Consider the following 14,770-nt stretch of genomic DNA (forward strand, 5'->3'; position numbering starts at 1 on the left):
TTTATTTTAATTATTATTATGTCATTGGAATATACAAATTTTATTTTATTCCAACTTGATTCTAATCTTTCGTTTTCTTATCCCAAAAACAAAATATTAAATTTTTTGAAATTTATTAACCTCTTTATTGTCTTGCAATAAATTTAAGATTGCACTGTTACTCCAGTACATAGCGTTATTCTTGTCCAAAAAAACGCAGCTTTTAAAAACGTCTTTAGCCATGGCAAATCGAGATATTTCTATGAGAAATTTGTTTTTTAAAAAATTAATATAACAATTGTATGAATATTATTTAGGAATGCGCCGAAATTTTCTATCATTCCTCTTTTTTAAATATCGATTATCCGCAGTTTCCGGTCCGATAAAATGGCGTCTTGATAATATCAAATCAAATCAGATAGGCCTCCAAAAAGTGGTTTTGGCATACTTCTAAACATTATATCCATGGATGACTGATAATAATGTGCGCAAGCGTTAAGAAACAAAAAATAATAATTATCTTTCGAATAAATTAATATCCGAAAAAAATATTCAAAAACAAACAAAAAAAACCGCGCCATTGAAAAAAAATATATTTTTTTTAAAATAAACCAGATGACGCCAATAAAATGGCTTTCGCGTTGTACCACATACAGTAATAATAAACGACGGTTTCTAACAATGTTTTCTCGGTCCCGTTCGCTTGATTATTTCCCATAAAGTAATTCGAAATCGAAGAATCGTGATTCGCCACGCTCGTGCTGTTAATGGATTTTTCCAGCTTGCTTTGTTTCGATTTTACGATGTCGGCGTAAGCGGGAAACTTTTCGCACCAACGATTCACCAAGTGATAAGTTTTGGCAACGAGTATTCTTTGATTAAAAAGGGAAATGTATTATTTCCTCTTTCTTTCATATCTATCATCATTTTAAATCTATTATAGTGCGAACAAATTGAGCGTTTCAAACGCCGCGTTGCAAGCGCCATTAATGCCTTTCAAATTGCCTAGTGAAAATGGTAAAATTACCGTTAGGCGTTAGCAACCATTTTAAAATAAAGCTATATAAAAATATAATATAAATAACTTACTTATATCCTAAAAAGGAATATTTAGAAAAATTAAAGAAATAAGAAGACAGACGATAATATAATTTTCAAAGACAAATCCTTTTTTTTTGGAAATTATTTAAAATTTTGAATCGACGATATTAATAAAAAGGCAATTTCAATTTAAACAAGGGATGCGTTATGTGATTTTTATTAAAAAATTACGGCAAAACGTAAACGCTCAATTTGTGTGCACTATTTATTATCTTCCAAGTATATATCATTTTCAAGATCGTTTTTTAATTTCCGAACATTCTGAGTGCAAAGGAAATATGAATCCATTAGAGAATATAAATAATTTTCTGATTTTATAAAACTTGTATATATTTTGTATTAAAAAAATATCTCAAACTTAGCACCAGGATCTCCGGAAGGATAGCTTCTGGCCAAAGACATATGAGTAGTGCATATTTTGAGCCATAAGGGTTGAGAAGAAGGAAATATGCGGAGGGCGCGCAAGTAACAACTTTAGGAGATTAAATAAATGAATACGTAATAAATATATAGATTATAATGTTGTTTATAAAGTGGGGAATGGTTAAAAATTCGGCTTATTCGGGTTTAATCTATGGACAGGTGGCGGAAAAAAATTTCTAAACTAATTTATTTAAGTTTTTTTAAAAAAAAACCCTTTTCCCCTTTGATATTCTTGCCATTTGGCGCTTACGTTTAATAAAAAACATTTTATATGTGTCCAAAAAAAAATTAGGAGCAGTGACGACTGAGAGAGGTTTTTGAAACATACCAACCCCATCACCATTTCTTAGAATTTATCGCAGGCCTTTAACTTCTCCTATTCTTCCATTTTTCTTTGAAACAATTTACAAAAAAATGGTGGCATAATCAAATATCATAAATTTTAAGAGGCTCACCAAGTCGATAACTTTAGCAATTGTCGCAACTGGTTTACCACGTATTGGTTCTCGTTTGTCTTGGCGGGATTTTTTTGGGGATCCAAATCTTTCCTCGTTTTCTCCGTGTTCCTGCTCTTGTTATCCTCATTGTGGGAGGAGGTTGCTGATAATGGCAATGCTCCGTCACCTTCCGCGTTTTCGGCGAGACACACCTGGAATATTTTGGCGTGGGGTGAGGATGATCTGAGATGAAACTGGAATCCCAGAATTTTTTGGGAAGGAAAGTTGTGCAGTAGGGCGCTGGCTTCGCCAAACAAAATCCAAAAATGGGCCCAATTGGGACAACCATACCAATCTGGTATTCGTAAAAAAAATTAGAATTTCGATTAAAAAAATGTTTAGGATAAAATAAAAAGTTGCGCTTTATAATTTTGATGTTAATATTTCGTTTTTATTTTATATAACCAAGAGTAGTGTTGCTAAAACGGCTCGCATTGAGCCGATTTTTAAAAGGTCTTACTCAATATTTCGGACAGAAAAATATAGGCTAAGCCTCTGGATTTCGTCAATAGATGTCGAAAACCTTTGTGCCCTCAGTCAACAAAATCATCCGGCTTGCATAATATTTTTTGAATAAAATATTAAGATTAGCCGTTTATAAAAATCGACCAGAAAAGTGAAAAAAAAGCTCCAAATTTTACCTTTAAATTCCCCAAAATATTTTTTATAAGTAAATCGTTTATGATTATTTTTTTAAACATAAAGTAATGTTTCATGGTGAAATCACAAAATCTTTTAACATAAAAATTCTTTAATTTTGTTATCTTTATAAAAGATTTTTTTTGGTTAAAATTTTTAGGCTAAAAAAAATATATTAAAGATTTATTTTTTATACAAAATTCTACAAATAAACTGACTTAAATTTTTTGAGCAAGGATTTTACCATTGGAAATATTTTGAAGAAAAAGAAATTTGATTTTTCAAAAAGAATTAAAACTTCCTACGATCTAAATATGATCAAGAAAATTTTTTTTTATATTTCGCACTCTATATTAGTAAATGTAAAACCATTTTCCTAAAACGAATTATTCGTTATCCGGTATATTTTCCGAATAATAAAAATAGTCGATTTTAAAATTCGCCACCAATACGGATAATGAAAAAATATTATCCGTCGAATAATTTTTTCTCCATATTTCGATCGAATTATCTAAAATTATTCGTTATAATTTAATTTTTTTTCTCCATATTATTCTAAATTTTATAGGAAACCATTAAAACTCATTCAATATATATTTAAAATTATTTATTTTTTTAATCATAATTAATTTTTTTAAAAAATTATTTTGTTTTAATATTTATCGTATTTATAGATAGTCGAGTGATTTTATATATCACGTATAGAACTAGTGATTTCTTTGCCCCCAAAAAAAAGTATAAATGGGACGAGATTATATAATTACAATGACTTTTTTATAGATATATATTTGAACAATATTTGAAGTGAAAATTTATTAATTTTAGTTTTAAAGTTGTGTTGTTAAATTGGGTGAGTTATAAAATATAGCGTTGTACTACTGGTAGTTTTATAGTGTATAATTTTGGCATTTTTAATTATTTTTATATTTCATTTCTACATTCTATAAATCACTTTTTTTAAATTTTAATAACCTAATTTTTTTTTTAAAGAAAGAAAAATTTTTGATAGAATTTTAACCTTAAAATTTCAAATAAGTTTAGTAAAAAAAAACTCATTCTATAATTCACAGGGACAATAAATTTTTTCAAGATGAAAATTCCATTTTTAAAAAAAAATAATATATTAAAAGAATTTAATTTTCGAATCGAATATTAAGTAAATGATGTATTATTTGTACGAATATAAATAAGGAATTATTCGATATTCGAAAATACGAATAATGCTAATATTCGATTGGATCCCTAATTGCGCTTATTCATTTATCCCTACTTTTCCTCGAACTTTTTGTTGTCCAGTCGATCAATAATAATTAATTTTTTCTTTTATTACCCAAAAGATGGCTAGAAATTGTAGACTTTAACGAGTCATTTATCCCCACGTCGCTATCGGTGGTCGAAAAATTGAGCAGAGAAATCAATAACCCTAAGGCGTTTTGGCAATAGACAACGGCTCGTTCATCGTAATGCTTACCTAAATTTGTCTTGCATAGATCCACATACGCTTGAGCGAGGCCTAGATTTGAAATAAAAATTATTGAAAAGTAGCGCAATACTTTTTAAAAACTACGTAGCAAGTTACAAAATAATCATGGTTAGCGGCATTGAAACATGTAAGACTACCAGATGTTATGGGAACAAAATTTTGAAAACCCTGTTATAAAAAGCTAGTAATCATATAAGTATTCATTTGACAAAATCTTTAAGACTAGAACTATACCAGCTAACTTAATGAATATACACCCCCTCCTCCCCCAACAAAAAAAATTTTGAATTGTTTTTTTTAATACTAAATATCGCTGGAAGGTATCCAGGTTTGGTGTATAAAATTTGTTCCAACTCGTATATCGCTTTATCGTGCATCCCCAGCCGGTAATAAATTCGGGCTAGCTTGGTGTTGTAATAGGATTGGTCCAATTTTTTATAAGTACTGGGTTGGGATTGAGAGTCCGTCTTTACCTTATCGTCGTGGCTGAGCGCTTCTTGAAAAGCCCTGAGCGCAATTTTGTAGGACTTGTTATTGAAATAAGCTTCGCCCAAACCTTTCCATGATTCGCTTTTCATGATTTTTTTTTATACAATTGACGATTAAGAGTAATTAATATAAGAACTAAATTTACGACTCTTAAGCCAGATATATCCAACCTCCATTCTAGGTCTCTAATTTGCCATACATTTCTTTTTAAAATGGCGTTAGCGCAAAAAAAAAATGAAAGGAGAGTAAAGGGAACCTTTTAATTAGAGTTTGAAACCGGAAACTAAATTTTTAGAACTGCCTTTCGAAAAACATTCAGGGAAGAAGCACAACTATTTATAGTTCAAAATATAATTATTTTCAACGGCATACTTAAAAATTGGCAATAAAATTTCTTATTTATCATAAATATTTGAAATTTTGTTCATTTTATGAAAAGTAAATAAGTTACAAATTAATTTAAATAAGGGGAGTTACTTTTTTTAAACATTTAAATTTACATGTCTTCCGGATCCTCGTGGAACACCTGATTGAAATAATTTATGGCGACGTCATACTTCCTCAAATGCAAGTTGAGGATGCCCAGTCTCCTGTACACCCAACTAACGCTACAAGAAAAAATATAAAATCACATCAAGGAGAATAATAATATTAATTTAGATTTAACCATAACCCTATAATGGCTGGGTTCAAACCGACCCCACAACCCAAAAATAATATGAAAAATCGACTTTAGAAAAAAAAATGGAATCTAGCTTTTTTATTCGGCCAAATCAAACTAGACCAAATTTATCGACAAAATATCTAGATTTTAGTTTTTTAAATTTTTTTTTTATTTGGTTTTTTATCTCTTTATTTTTCTTTCTTCAAATTTAAATCGATTAATGATAATAATCATGGAAATAATTTCCTTTTATGCAATTTTGGTTGTATATCATTATTATTTTTTCATAAACAATTTTTTCTAAATTTGTAATTTAATAAATAAACGGCAATAATATATTTATATATATATATAAAACAAATATTTAATAAATAAACATTTATAAAAATAAATACAAAATGGCTATATTACACAAATTAAAACATATGATACTGGGTTAAGAGAACAATAAATAACCAGTAGTCAGAAAGGGTTTCGTGGCTCTTACTGCTTTACCTGATAGTACCTATGACGCGAATCGCGTATTGAAACAATTGTAAGTAAAGTAGGACATAATTTCCCAAGCAATATGAACTTTTTAACTTGATTAAAGGGGGAAGATGTTATACAAGTGAAGTTTTGTGTTACATATTTTGATGAATCGTCAAAATTATGTTATTAGATTAGGATTCATGGATGGGTAATTTTTAAATTCCATTTGTTCAGAAAGTAATAAAAGATGTTATATTCAAAAAACCTTACTATAACAATTGTGGCGTAATATTATATATTTAATTTTGTATAATATAAACCTAAATACATGACAAAATAAACTAGATTTCCATTTGCTTTTTTAAGCAACTCGATACTGAATGGCTTCAAATTTATTTGTTCCGAGGAGTGATCTGTAGCTGGACCTTTGCCCTGTAGCTAACTGAATCGTTATGAAAGCTCGATATTTTAAAAAAATAGTATAAATCTCGGATTAAAAAAAACATACTTTTTTTTCGCATATTTATATCTCGACTCGATACACATAATTTGAGGTTTGAAAATAGAGAGTGGATTTATAAAAATTTATGTTAATAATTTGGCCCAATGGAAAAATCCTAAATCATTTATATTTAACCCTCTTATTTTTTTAAAAAAATGATATCGTGAAAGGACAGTATAATATTACAAAAAAAGCGGCGATTTGTATTTTAAATCCACGAGGAAAATGTAAATTTGACCATATACAAAAAAAATAAATATACAATCTATCCCTAGGCTTGTCCTCCACTATACGCGCCATTGATTCGAGGTGGTGTTTGTAAGCTGTTATACTGTCACCCAGTTCTAAATAGTAATCTGCCAACGTGATACCGTAGGCCAAATTTTTGTAACGAGAAACCTTCCAAGCCTTTTCCGTGCACAAACAGGCTGCCCTTTTATTTCGTTATTATTATTATATATCATTTATTAATTTTTTCATAACAAATAAGGAAAAAAAAATATTAGATGTTTTCTTAAATTGGAAACAAAAAAAATCTTAGCTTAGGCAGAGGTTTCAAACTCTGGTTCGCACAAGAGTCGGAACTTGGACAGATATTTTTCTGAGTAGATCTGGTCCGGGCGGACCTTTTCCAACCGAACGGAGCTCTTATCGCTCCAAAAATTTTTATTATTGAGAGTTCGAAATTCTCATCAAAAATAGAAATTTGATTCAAAATTTATTGCAAAATATTTCAATATCACAAGTATTTAAAATATAATTTATACCAATATTTTGTAGAAAATAATTTTTTATTATGAGATTAATTTACTCATTTTCTTTAGTTTTTTTTATTTCGATTCTTTCCTTTAAAAAAAATTCCTACCCCCCCCCCTCCTTAATCTAATCATTTTAACTTTGTTTGGATCACATTTATTTTTTTTAAATAAGAATTCGAATCGATCTTCCATCTTTGAAGAAGAAAAAATAATAAACGGATCAAAGGAATGGGAAGAACGATGATAATAGCGCAAATTTGAGGCAAAGTATAGAAAAGTTAATGAAAAAAATATTATATATAAAAAATCTGCAGACCGGCCCCTAATCCCGGACAGTATTCTAATTTTTTTAAATAAACCTGGGCTAATAAATACCCAGGCCAGGTCTAAAGAAATTTTTTTATTAAATACAAGCTAGGACGTATATTTTTTTAAATCAAATATTTTAAATCGCCATTATTAGCTATAAAAATTAAATATAATATATTTTTAAAAAATCCGGGTTGGGTCATGCAAATGTTACCTCTGCAGGGTCTCTCATGTTTTGTATAATTCGCAATATGAAGCTTTCGATAACTGTGAATGCAGGATAAGATAGATAACAATAGATTTTTTTAAAAAAAAATTTATTTTATTTTCAAATTATAATTAAAACCTGTTTTAAACAGGTTCATAGAAATCCATTATACAATAGGTTCATTTTAACTCCTATAGGAAAAAAATATAAAAAATAATGACAATTATATAGATTTGGGCTATAAAAATTTTAAAAAAAATTCTTTCTCGGATCAGGGGTGGACTTTATAAAAAAATAGGTGTCAATCATTCAGGATTCTAGCATATAAATTGTAGTTAAAATGTGGCATACTTTAAATGGGTCTTGGCTATGTTAATACTACCGAGTTTAACAGATTCCTTGTGACATTCTTCGTAGTAAAGGGCTAATAAACGATAGGGCAAAGCTATGAAGGGATTTGAATGACAAGCCTTGAAAGCTGCTTCGACGAACCTTTCCTTCATATCCGGCGATTTGGTCCTGTGGGTCCAAAGTATACGGGCGAATTCAATCAAGCATGCGCTCTTGATCAAAGAATACTCGAACGGGGTATAGTGATATTTCGAAGTGGAGGAGACGTTTTTATTTTTGTCACTGCAATCGGTTTCATAACTGGCGATTAATTCTAAGCATTGTGAATAGCTTTTGGTAATGTAGATGGATAATTCATTGATAAAAAAATTATTATTATCAATTCGGAATTAAAAGAAGGGGGTGGGGTGATAATTATAAATTTAACTGTGAAAAATATCTGATATTAAAATTAACTTTAGGGACTCAAAATAAATTATCATATTGATTCAGGAAATAATAATTTTATTGTGAGCATGACAATGTTTACCATAGATCTGGGCCCTGGCAAATATTAAAATATTAGTCTGGGCCAAGTAAAAAAATTTAAAGGGGCCGGGCAGCTTGTTTAACATATCTTAACAGGGTAGGTCTTGTAGATTTTTTAACTTTCTCGCTTCTTAATATAGATTATTGTTATGGAATACGGGTGTCATAGTCACATACTAAAATAATATTTAAAATTGGTTAGTACAAAATGGAGATATATATAGACCAAAGCCTGTAGGATATTGGAGTTAATATATACATTAGACATAGGTAAAGGTCTGATTTTGGATAGTTTTGCTTTAAAAGTATAAGGCTAAATTTTATTAATTTTTAATAACGTTTTTAAGATATATATATCAGAGACTTGCAGGACCGGTCCTAAACCTGGGCACACTAGTCTGGTCGTATTTTAATTTTTTTTTAAATACCTAAAAAAATATCAAATACCCGGGTTATATATTGTAAAACCAAATATTTTAAATAGCCATTATTAGCTATAAAAATTAAAATATAATTTTTTTTTTAAAATACGGGTCAAATTAAAATACAACCTATTAGGTATTTTATGGATCGTTTTTCAGCTAATATAAAATCGATATATATAATAACATAAAATTATCTTATCTCCCAATTTGTCGTAAGTGGAGTGAGTTTGAATCACCATACTTTCAATTCAACTAATTGATGGTAATTTTCTCTCATTTCCTTTTCCTCTTACTATCTAATGTAATCTAATTTATAATTATCAGCCATTTTGTACCCTCACTGACTGATATGGTGAATTACATGCCGATCGGTATCAGTGCATCTTAGATTTTGACTATTAATTGGTCTAAATGTATTATGCAACTCTATAAAATTGCGGTTATAACAGCTGATTGATTAAAAATTTTATTCGTCCATTTAATAATCAACATGTCAGATTTGACAGCTAATTAAATTATTAAAAACCATTTTTAATGTATCATAACCCTAACTCATAGCTCTCTCTCTAACCTCCAATCCTACTCCTTCCTTCATACGTTTAATTTTAAATATATTTCAATTTTTTATCCAATTAAAAAATATCCTCCAGTCGAACATTCCTGGAGCTGATCTACTATTCTCTATAAATGAGTTGAGTATTTGGCTCGAGGGCTTAAAAAAATAACATTACTTAAAACTAGGAATTTAAAAATTATTTTCTCTTAAGGAGGGAGGTAACGTATTTTTTATTAAAACAAAAAAAAAACATTAAAAACTACAAAAAAAATTTTAACATGACAATCATCCTAAATATTAGTGTAGTTGAACGGCTCGTTTAGAAACCGATTTTGAAAAACACTTAACTATATATTTTATGAGAAAAATATGGTCTAAGTCTCGAAATTTCTGTAATAGATGTCTAGATATCTTCATGCTTGCGCAACATTTTTCTGGGGTAAAATATCGAGTTAGCCGTTTCTAAAAATCGGCTCAAATCGAACCGTTTAACAACTGCTTAATATAAAAACCGACAAATATTTTTTATAAATTTAAACTTTCGAGATGTTCAAAATTTCTTTTAAAATAATTTTTAACCCTCCTTCTCCACTTCTGTATTTTTTTTACAACGACCCCTACTTAAATAGAAATAATCATACCAGTTATAAGGAGGAATTCCAGCATCTTTGGTCCGCCCTAAGACATACCAATTTGAAATGGCATCCTCCTATAATAAATATACGCGAAAAAAAATTTTATATAAAAAAATATTGGGGGGGGGAAGGGTGTTGAGAGGGTAAATGGTCCAATCCCAATTTTTTGTTTAAAATCTTATTTTAGTTTTGGGATTTTTACCATTAAAATATGTGATTTTTCATACCCCACCCTCCCTTTTTTCATCTACCAGAGTTGAGTGGCAAATATGCCACTGTATAAGAACGCTATAACTATATCCGTTTTATAGGCCCTGACACAAAAGTGATGTAAAGCCGAGAAAGACATGGGCACATAATATTTTTGCGTCAGTGGCAACACGATTTTACCACTTATACCTTAATTATAATGATCAACATTGAAAAATTATTAATTTTTTTTCGGGGCTGGCCAGGATGGCTGCTTGGCGGTATGGGAATGGGGGTGGTGTAATATTTACAAATAAATACTTTTTCCGAAAAATATCTACTCGGGTTATCGACTTCCTCTCCGTGAGTTAATGCTAGCACGTTGGCCCATTTAGAATTTACCTGCGATCGAAATTTAAATTACGACATAATTTATAAAATGTTTAATAAAACTAATATATATTTTTTTAAAGATGGCCTTCAAATATCATCAAGTTTTTTCATTTTATAAAATTTATCATATTTACATTCTAAAGGAAAAATAAAAATTGGTTATTAAAATTTCTAAAAAAAAAGGGTGCAATATACCGGAAGTAATTCTTTAGCAAGCGTCTTATCGATAGTATCACTGGATGCTTCCATTTTTCCGTACCTAATCAAAATGTCGAATACGACGATCAAGTTTCTCAATATATCGTGATAACCCCTGGAACATTCTTTGAGTTGCGATTTACCTAAAAAATTTGGTAGAATTATTATTTTTTTATTTTTGAAGTTCTCATACTATTCAAATTTTAATCAACAAGTTTTTATCAAATAAACCAGCAAGGGAGATTAGCAGACGATTTTTATATTTAAAACACCTAATTTGATCGAAGGTAGTTTTGTTACATGCCGATTTTTAAAAGGGGTTAACTCAATATTTTATAAAAAATTATCAAAAACTTGAAGATTATGCTCAGAGTTTTGACAGACAGCCTAGCCTTAGACATCCTTCACCAAAAATTTCAAAACTCGAGTAATATTATTGTGGCAAAAATCTTGATTTGGCGCTATTGCTTAAAAAAACTGGCTTAAATAGAACCGTTTAGCAATGCTAACAGGAAGTAATGTAAGTGCGCAAAATATAATTTTTTTTGATTTACAATCTATTATAGGGTAGTTCAAAAGTTGGAGGTTAAATCAGATTTTTTCAAATTGAAAAATCTCTTTCAACCAAACACTATAATGATTCTGAATAAATAAAAAAAAATTTATCACATCTATCCAAATGGAAAACAGCTTTTTCGTAATCCCTGATCATATAATAGGTGCGAGCCAATAGGAAGCTAGTTTCCGGGTAATCGTCGGAATTGAATTTCGAGTTTTCGACTAATACAAACATAATATTAATTTATATAATTTAGAAAAAAAATAAATGTATTATTAGGGTATTTGCCAAATTGGGGTTATGTGAAGATTATAGAAAAATAACTATTTTATTCCCCCCCCCTAAGATTAAAGGTGCGTTGCGTCTCATTTTATTACATACCTTAAGTATTTAATACAATTATTATGTAGTGAAGTGGTTCCTTCTAAATACCGCATGCGCCTTAATATATTGCATTAGAGAGAAGTTATCCCAATAAATATGCGATTAAATTTAGGAGTAAGCCTTTCGGGAACGGGGTCATTCATTGTATTTTTAGCCCAACTCGTCCAATTCTTTCAAAATGGAGAATAGCAGGTTTGAAATGGTAAAAAATGTTAATTTTTACCGATTGAAATTTGAATATCTGGCAATCTGGTTAAAGACCAATATAAAATCGTCTTTAAAACTATTAATTCCTTTGGAATGGTAAAAATGTTATTTTTAATGTATTATAATGATGTTAGCTCTTACACAATGAACAACCTGGCAACAAATTAAGAAGCCTATATTTTTCAAATATAGATCAAGACAAATAATAATTAATGAAAATGTATAATTACTAGTACAATTTAGTATTTTAAATTTACAAATTTCTAATTTATATTAATGCAAATCTTTGCGATTAACTTTAACTTTTCGTTAGATCTACTTTTGACCCAAGTATCCAAACTATCAAAAATTAGGCCAACGAAAAGTTTTTTTTTTTTAAAAATAGCTACTTTAAAACCCGGGGTAACAAAAAATTTATCGCGTTATAAATTAAACTATCATTTAGGGCTTTGATTCTTTGTTTCCAATCGTTGAAGGTGTAAAATATCTTTCTAGCAGCGAGGTAAAAGCTTCCGCAAAAGCTGAGCAGACCTTCCTTCACCAACCCTCGCTCTTTGAGTTTAGTCAATCGTGACAGCCAATCCTTTATTTGTTCACTGTTGAAGGTTTCTTAATATTAAAATAATATTTTTGTTTACGTATAAGAAAGACCGGAAGCCATCTTTTTTTTCGTCCTTTAAAGGCGACTAATATTTTTTTACCAAAATATCGTTCGAAGTAGCGACACAAAACATTGCGCTTTGTAAACTTACATGGACATTAGGCCTATTCAGAAACTAATACGAATCTTGATTTTTTTTGAACCAATCGAAAGAGTTAAAATTCGCAAAAATCAGTCGAATAAAAAATAGTATATATTTTAGGTATTCGTATGTAAACAGTCGATTGATATTTGTTTTTGAATAGGCCTAAATGGACCTGGCCTTACTGGAATTTTTCAACTATATCTGATCAAATATCTCTTTGGGGCTTAAAAATTTGCCAATATATAAAATGAGGAAAACGGGGGATATTATAAAGAATTTTCAGGGAGTATTTAGTAAAAAGGGATATAACTCGTCAAATTCTTTGTATTTTTTTTTCTTTCTTCCTTTCTTTCTATCTCGGAAATTTTAAATTAATCAGAAGATTGTATCATAAAATTTGGGTTCTTGATTAGTAATTAATATTCCTATAAGTAAGTATTTAACATTTAACTTAAATTAAAAAGCTTAGCTAAGAGAGTTATGGCGTTGGTTAAAAGTGAAGCGGTTTAACAAACACTGTTCGTTTGATTATTAGGAGAAATAATTCTTTGAATTTTTCATTATATTTACCTTCTAATGAACATCTGGGCCTCAGCCTTATTCAAGGCTCTCTAACTAACACGTTGGTATAAGATACGATAGCATCAATTAAAAATATCGGAGGGGATGGGAGAGGGGGTAATTATCTAAGTTAACAATATAACTCATAGTTACCATCAGGGTTGCCAGATCTCTCGCAATCAAAACACGCCTTGTGATTTACGTTTTCTCCCGATTTTTTAAAATATAATCATTAAGAATAGCTTAGCCAGAAACTTACACTTTAATTTATTTTATTTTAATTCAATCATACATTTAAAAACGGCAATGTTTTGTGGTTTTATTTAATCCATATTTTGAGAAAGGTAAAAAATATCTTTCCAATTTAAAAATATAATAATTACTGGATTCAAACGACAATTCAGATAGCATATTTTTAGTTTAATATAAAGAAAAGAATTAATGGCGAGAAGACAGTAATTGGTTATCTTTTATCAGCTTTAACTTGAATTCATAGTGGCGCGATTTAACAACTGCCAGTTTTTAAAATCTGTTAATGAGATCATTTCTTCTTTATTGAAATACTTCTTTTATTATTACTATCAAATAAAATAATATTAAAATTAACATATCAAATATAAAATAAAATAAAACATTATTTTATAAAAACGGAGGTGGGACTACAAGTTCCCAAAAAACATGAATGGTTATATTTAAAAAAAGTTATTTGTAGATTTTGTTTAAAAAATAGTATTCTTTTGGTTCTGATGTAAGGGCTCTTATCGCCTATTATTTTTAAGAATTTTAAAGTTCCGCTTGGCATATGTCCAAGGGAAGAGATAACAATCGGTATAAAAATATAATTTGTGAATTTGGAATATTTCATTGTTTTTTTTTCTCGAATTTTTTGGAAAAGAAGATACGCATGTGAAGTCCCAAATTAAGGATTTCCCTAAAGACCAAGGCACGGAAGTTAAGCCATCATCTCATAATAAATTTGGTAGGCTCCAGAATGTTTGGTATTCGGGCCCTGGTAAGAGAACGGCTAATAGCTAAATTAATTGCTGCATGCCTTGCATGCCTGCCTTGACAATATATAAAATTTAGACCATGTCTCCCTTTGGAGTCAACTAATATTTTACATTTGATGCATGTATGTGGTTGAACAATGTTACATCCAAGTCGATGGCCTATGGCAACTCTTAATTGTTCATCTGATAAGAGGTTACCTAGGTTACGACTTATTAATGCTTCCAACCATTCATAACCACTAGTACAGTCAGCATTCTGTAATTGTTGAATATACTCAAAAGGGGGGTTTGATGAGATTATTTAAAAAAAATATTTAATTAAAGGTTCGAAAATAGATTGGTGTGTTAAGATTGTGGGTAAAACAGCTTCAGGTGGAGCTAAAGATACCCAAGCTGTCAAGGCTGAATTTAAAAGATTATCTTTAGGAGAGATAAAAGAAGATATAATGGCGTTATTCATCAAACGCGATGCCAAAAATGAGGAAAGAGATATAAGATTTAATGG

General features: G+C 29.5%; 1 protein-coding gene across 1 annotated transcript in view; it reads right to left on the reverse strand.

Annotated features, from left to right (window-relative positions):
* LOC135930871 (uncharacterized) overlaps positions 1 to 14,770 on the reverse strand; it is a 36,140-nt gene that overhangs the window by 14,997 nt on the left and 6,373 nt on the right. The window contains exons 6-19 of the mRNA XM_065467668.1: positions 12,384 to 12,557; positions 11,468 to 11,578; positions 10,796 to 10,941; positions 10,529 to 10,609; positions 10,025 to 10,092; positions 7,875 to 8,204; positions 6,511 to 6,681; positions 5,112 to 5,219; positions 4,427 to 4,692; positions 3,970 to 4,152; positions 1,959 to 2,295; positions 1,439 to 1,552; positions 592 to 851; positions 121 to 239 (exon numbers count right to left, since the gene is read on the reverse strand). Of these exons, the coding sequence (XP_065323740.1) occupies positions 121 to 239; positions 592 to 851; positions 1,439 to 1,552; positions 1,959 to 2,295; positions 3,970 to 4,152; positions 4,427 to 4,692; positions 5,112 to 5,219; positions 6,511 to 6,681; positions 7,875 to 8,204; positions 10,025 to 10,092; positions 10,529 to 10,609; positions 10,796 to 10,941; positions 11,468 to 11,578; positions 12,384 to 12,557 (2,468 nt within the window). The remainder of the gene's footprint in view (positions 1 to 120; positions 240 to 591; positions 852 to 1,438; positions 1,553 to 1,958; positions 2,296 to 3,969; positions 4,153 to 4,426; positions 4,693 to 5,111; positions 5,220 to 6,510; positions 6,682 to 7,874; positions 8,205 to 10,024; positions 10,093 to 10,528; positions 10,610 to 10,795; positions 10,942 to 11,467; positions 11,579 to 12,383; positions 12,558 to 14,770) is intronic.

The sequence above is a fragment of the Gordionus sp. m RMFG-2023 genome, chromosome 1 (genome assembly GCF_954871325.1).
Source record: "Gordionus sp. m RMFG-2023 chromosome 1, tfGorSpeb1-WG-v2, whole genome shotgun sequence".
Taxonomy (NCBI): domain Eukaryota; kingdom Metazoa; phylum Nematomorpha; class Gordioida; order Chordodea; family Parachordodidae; genus Gordionus; species Gordionus sp. m RMFG-2023.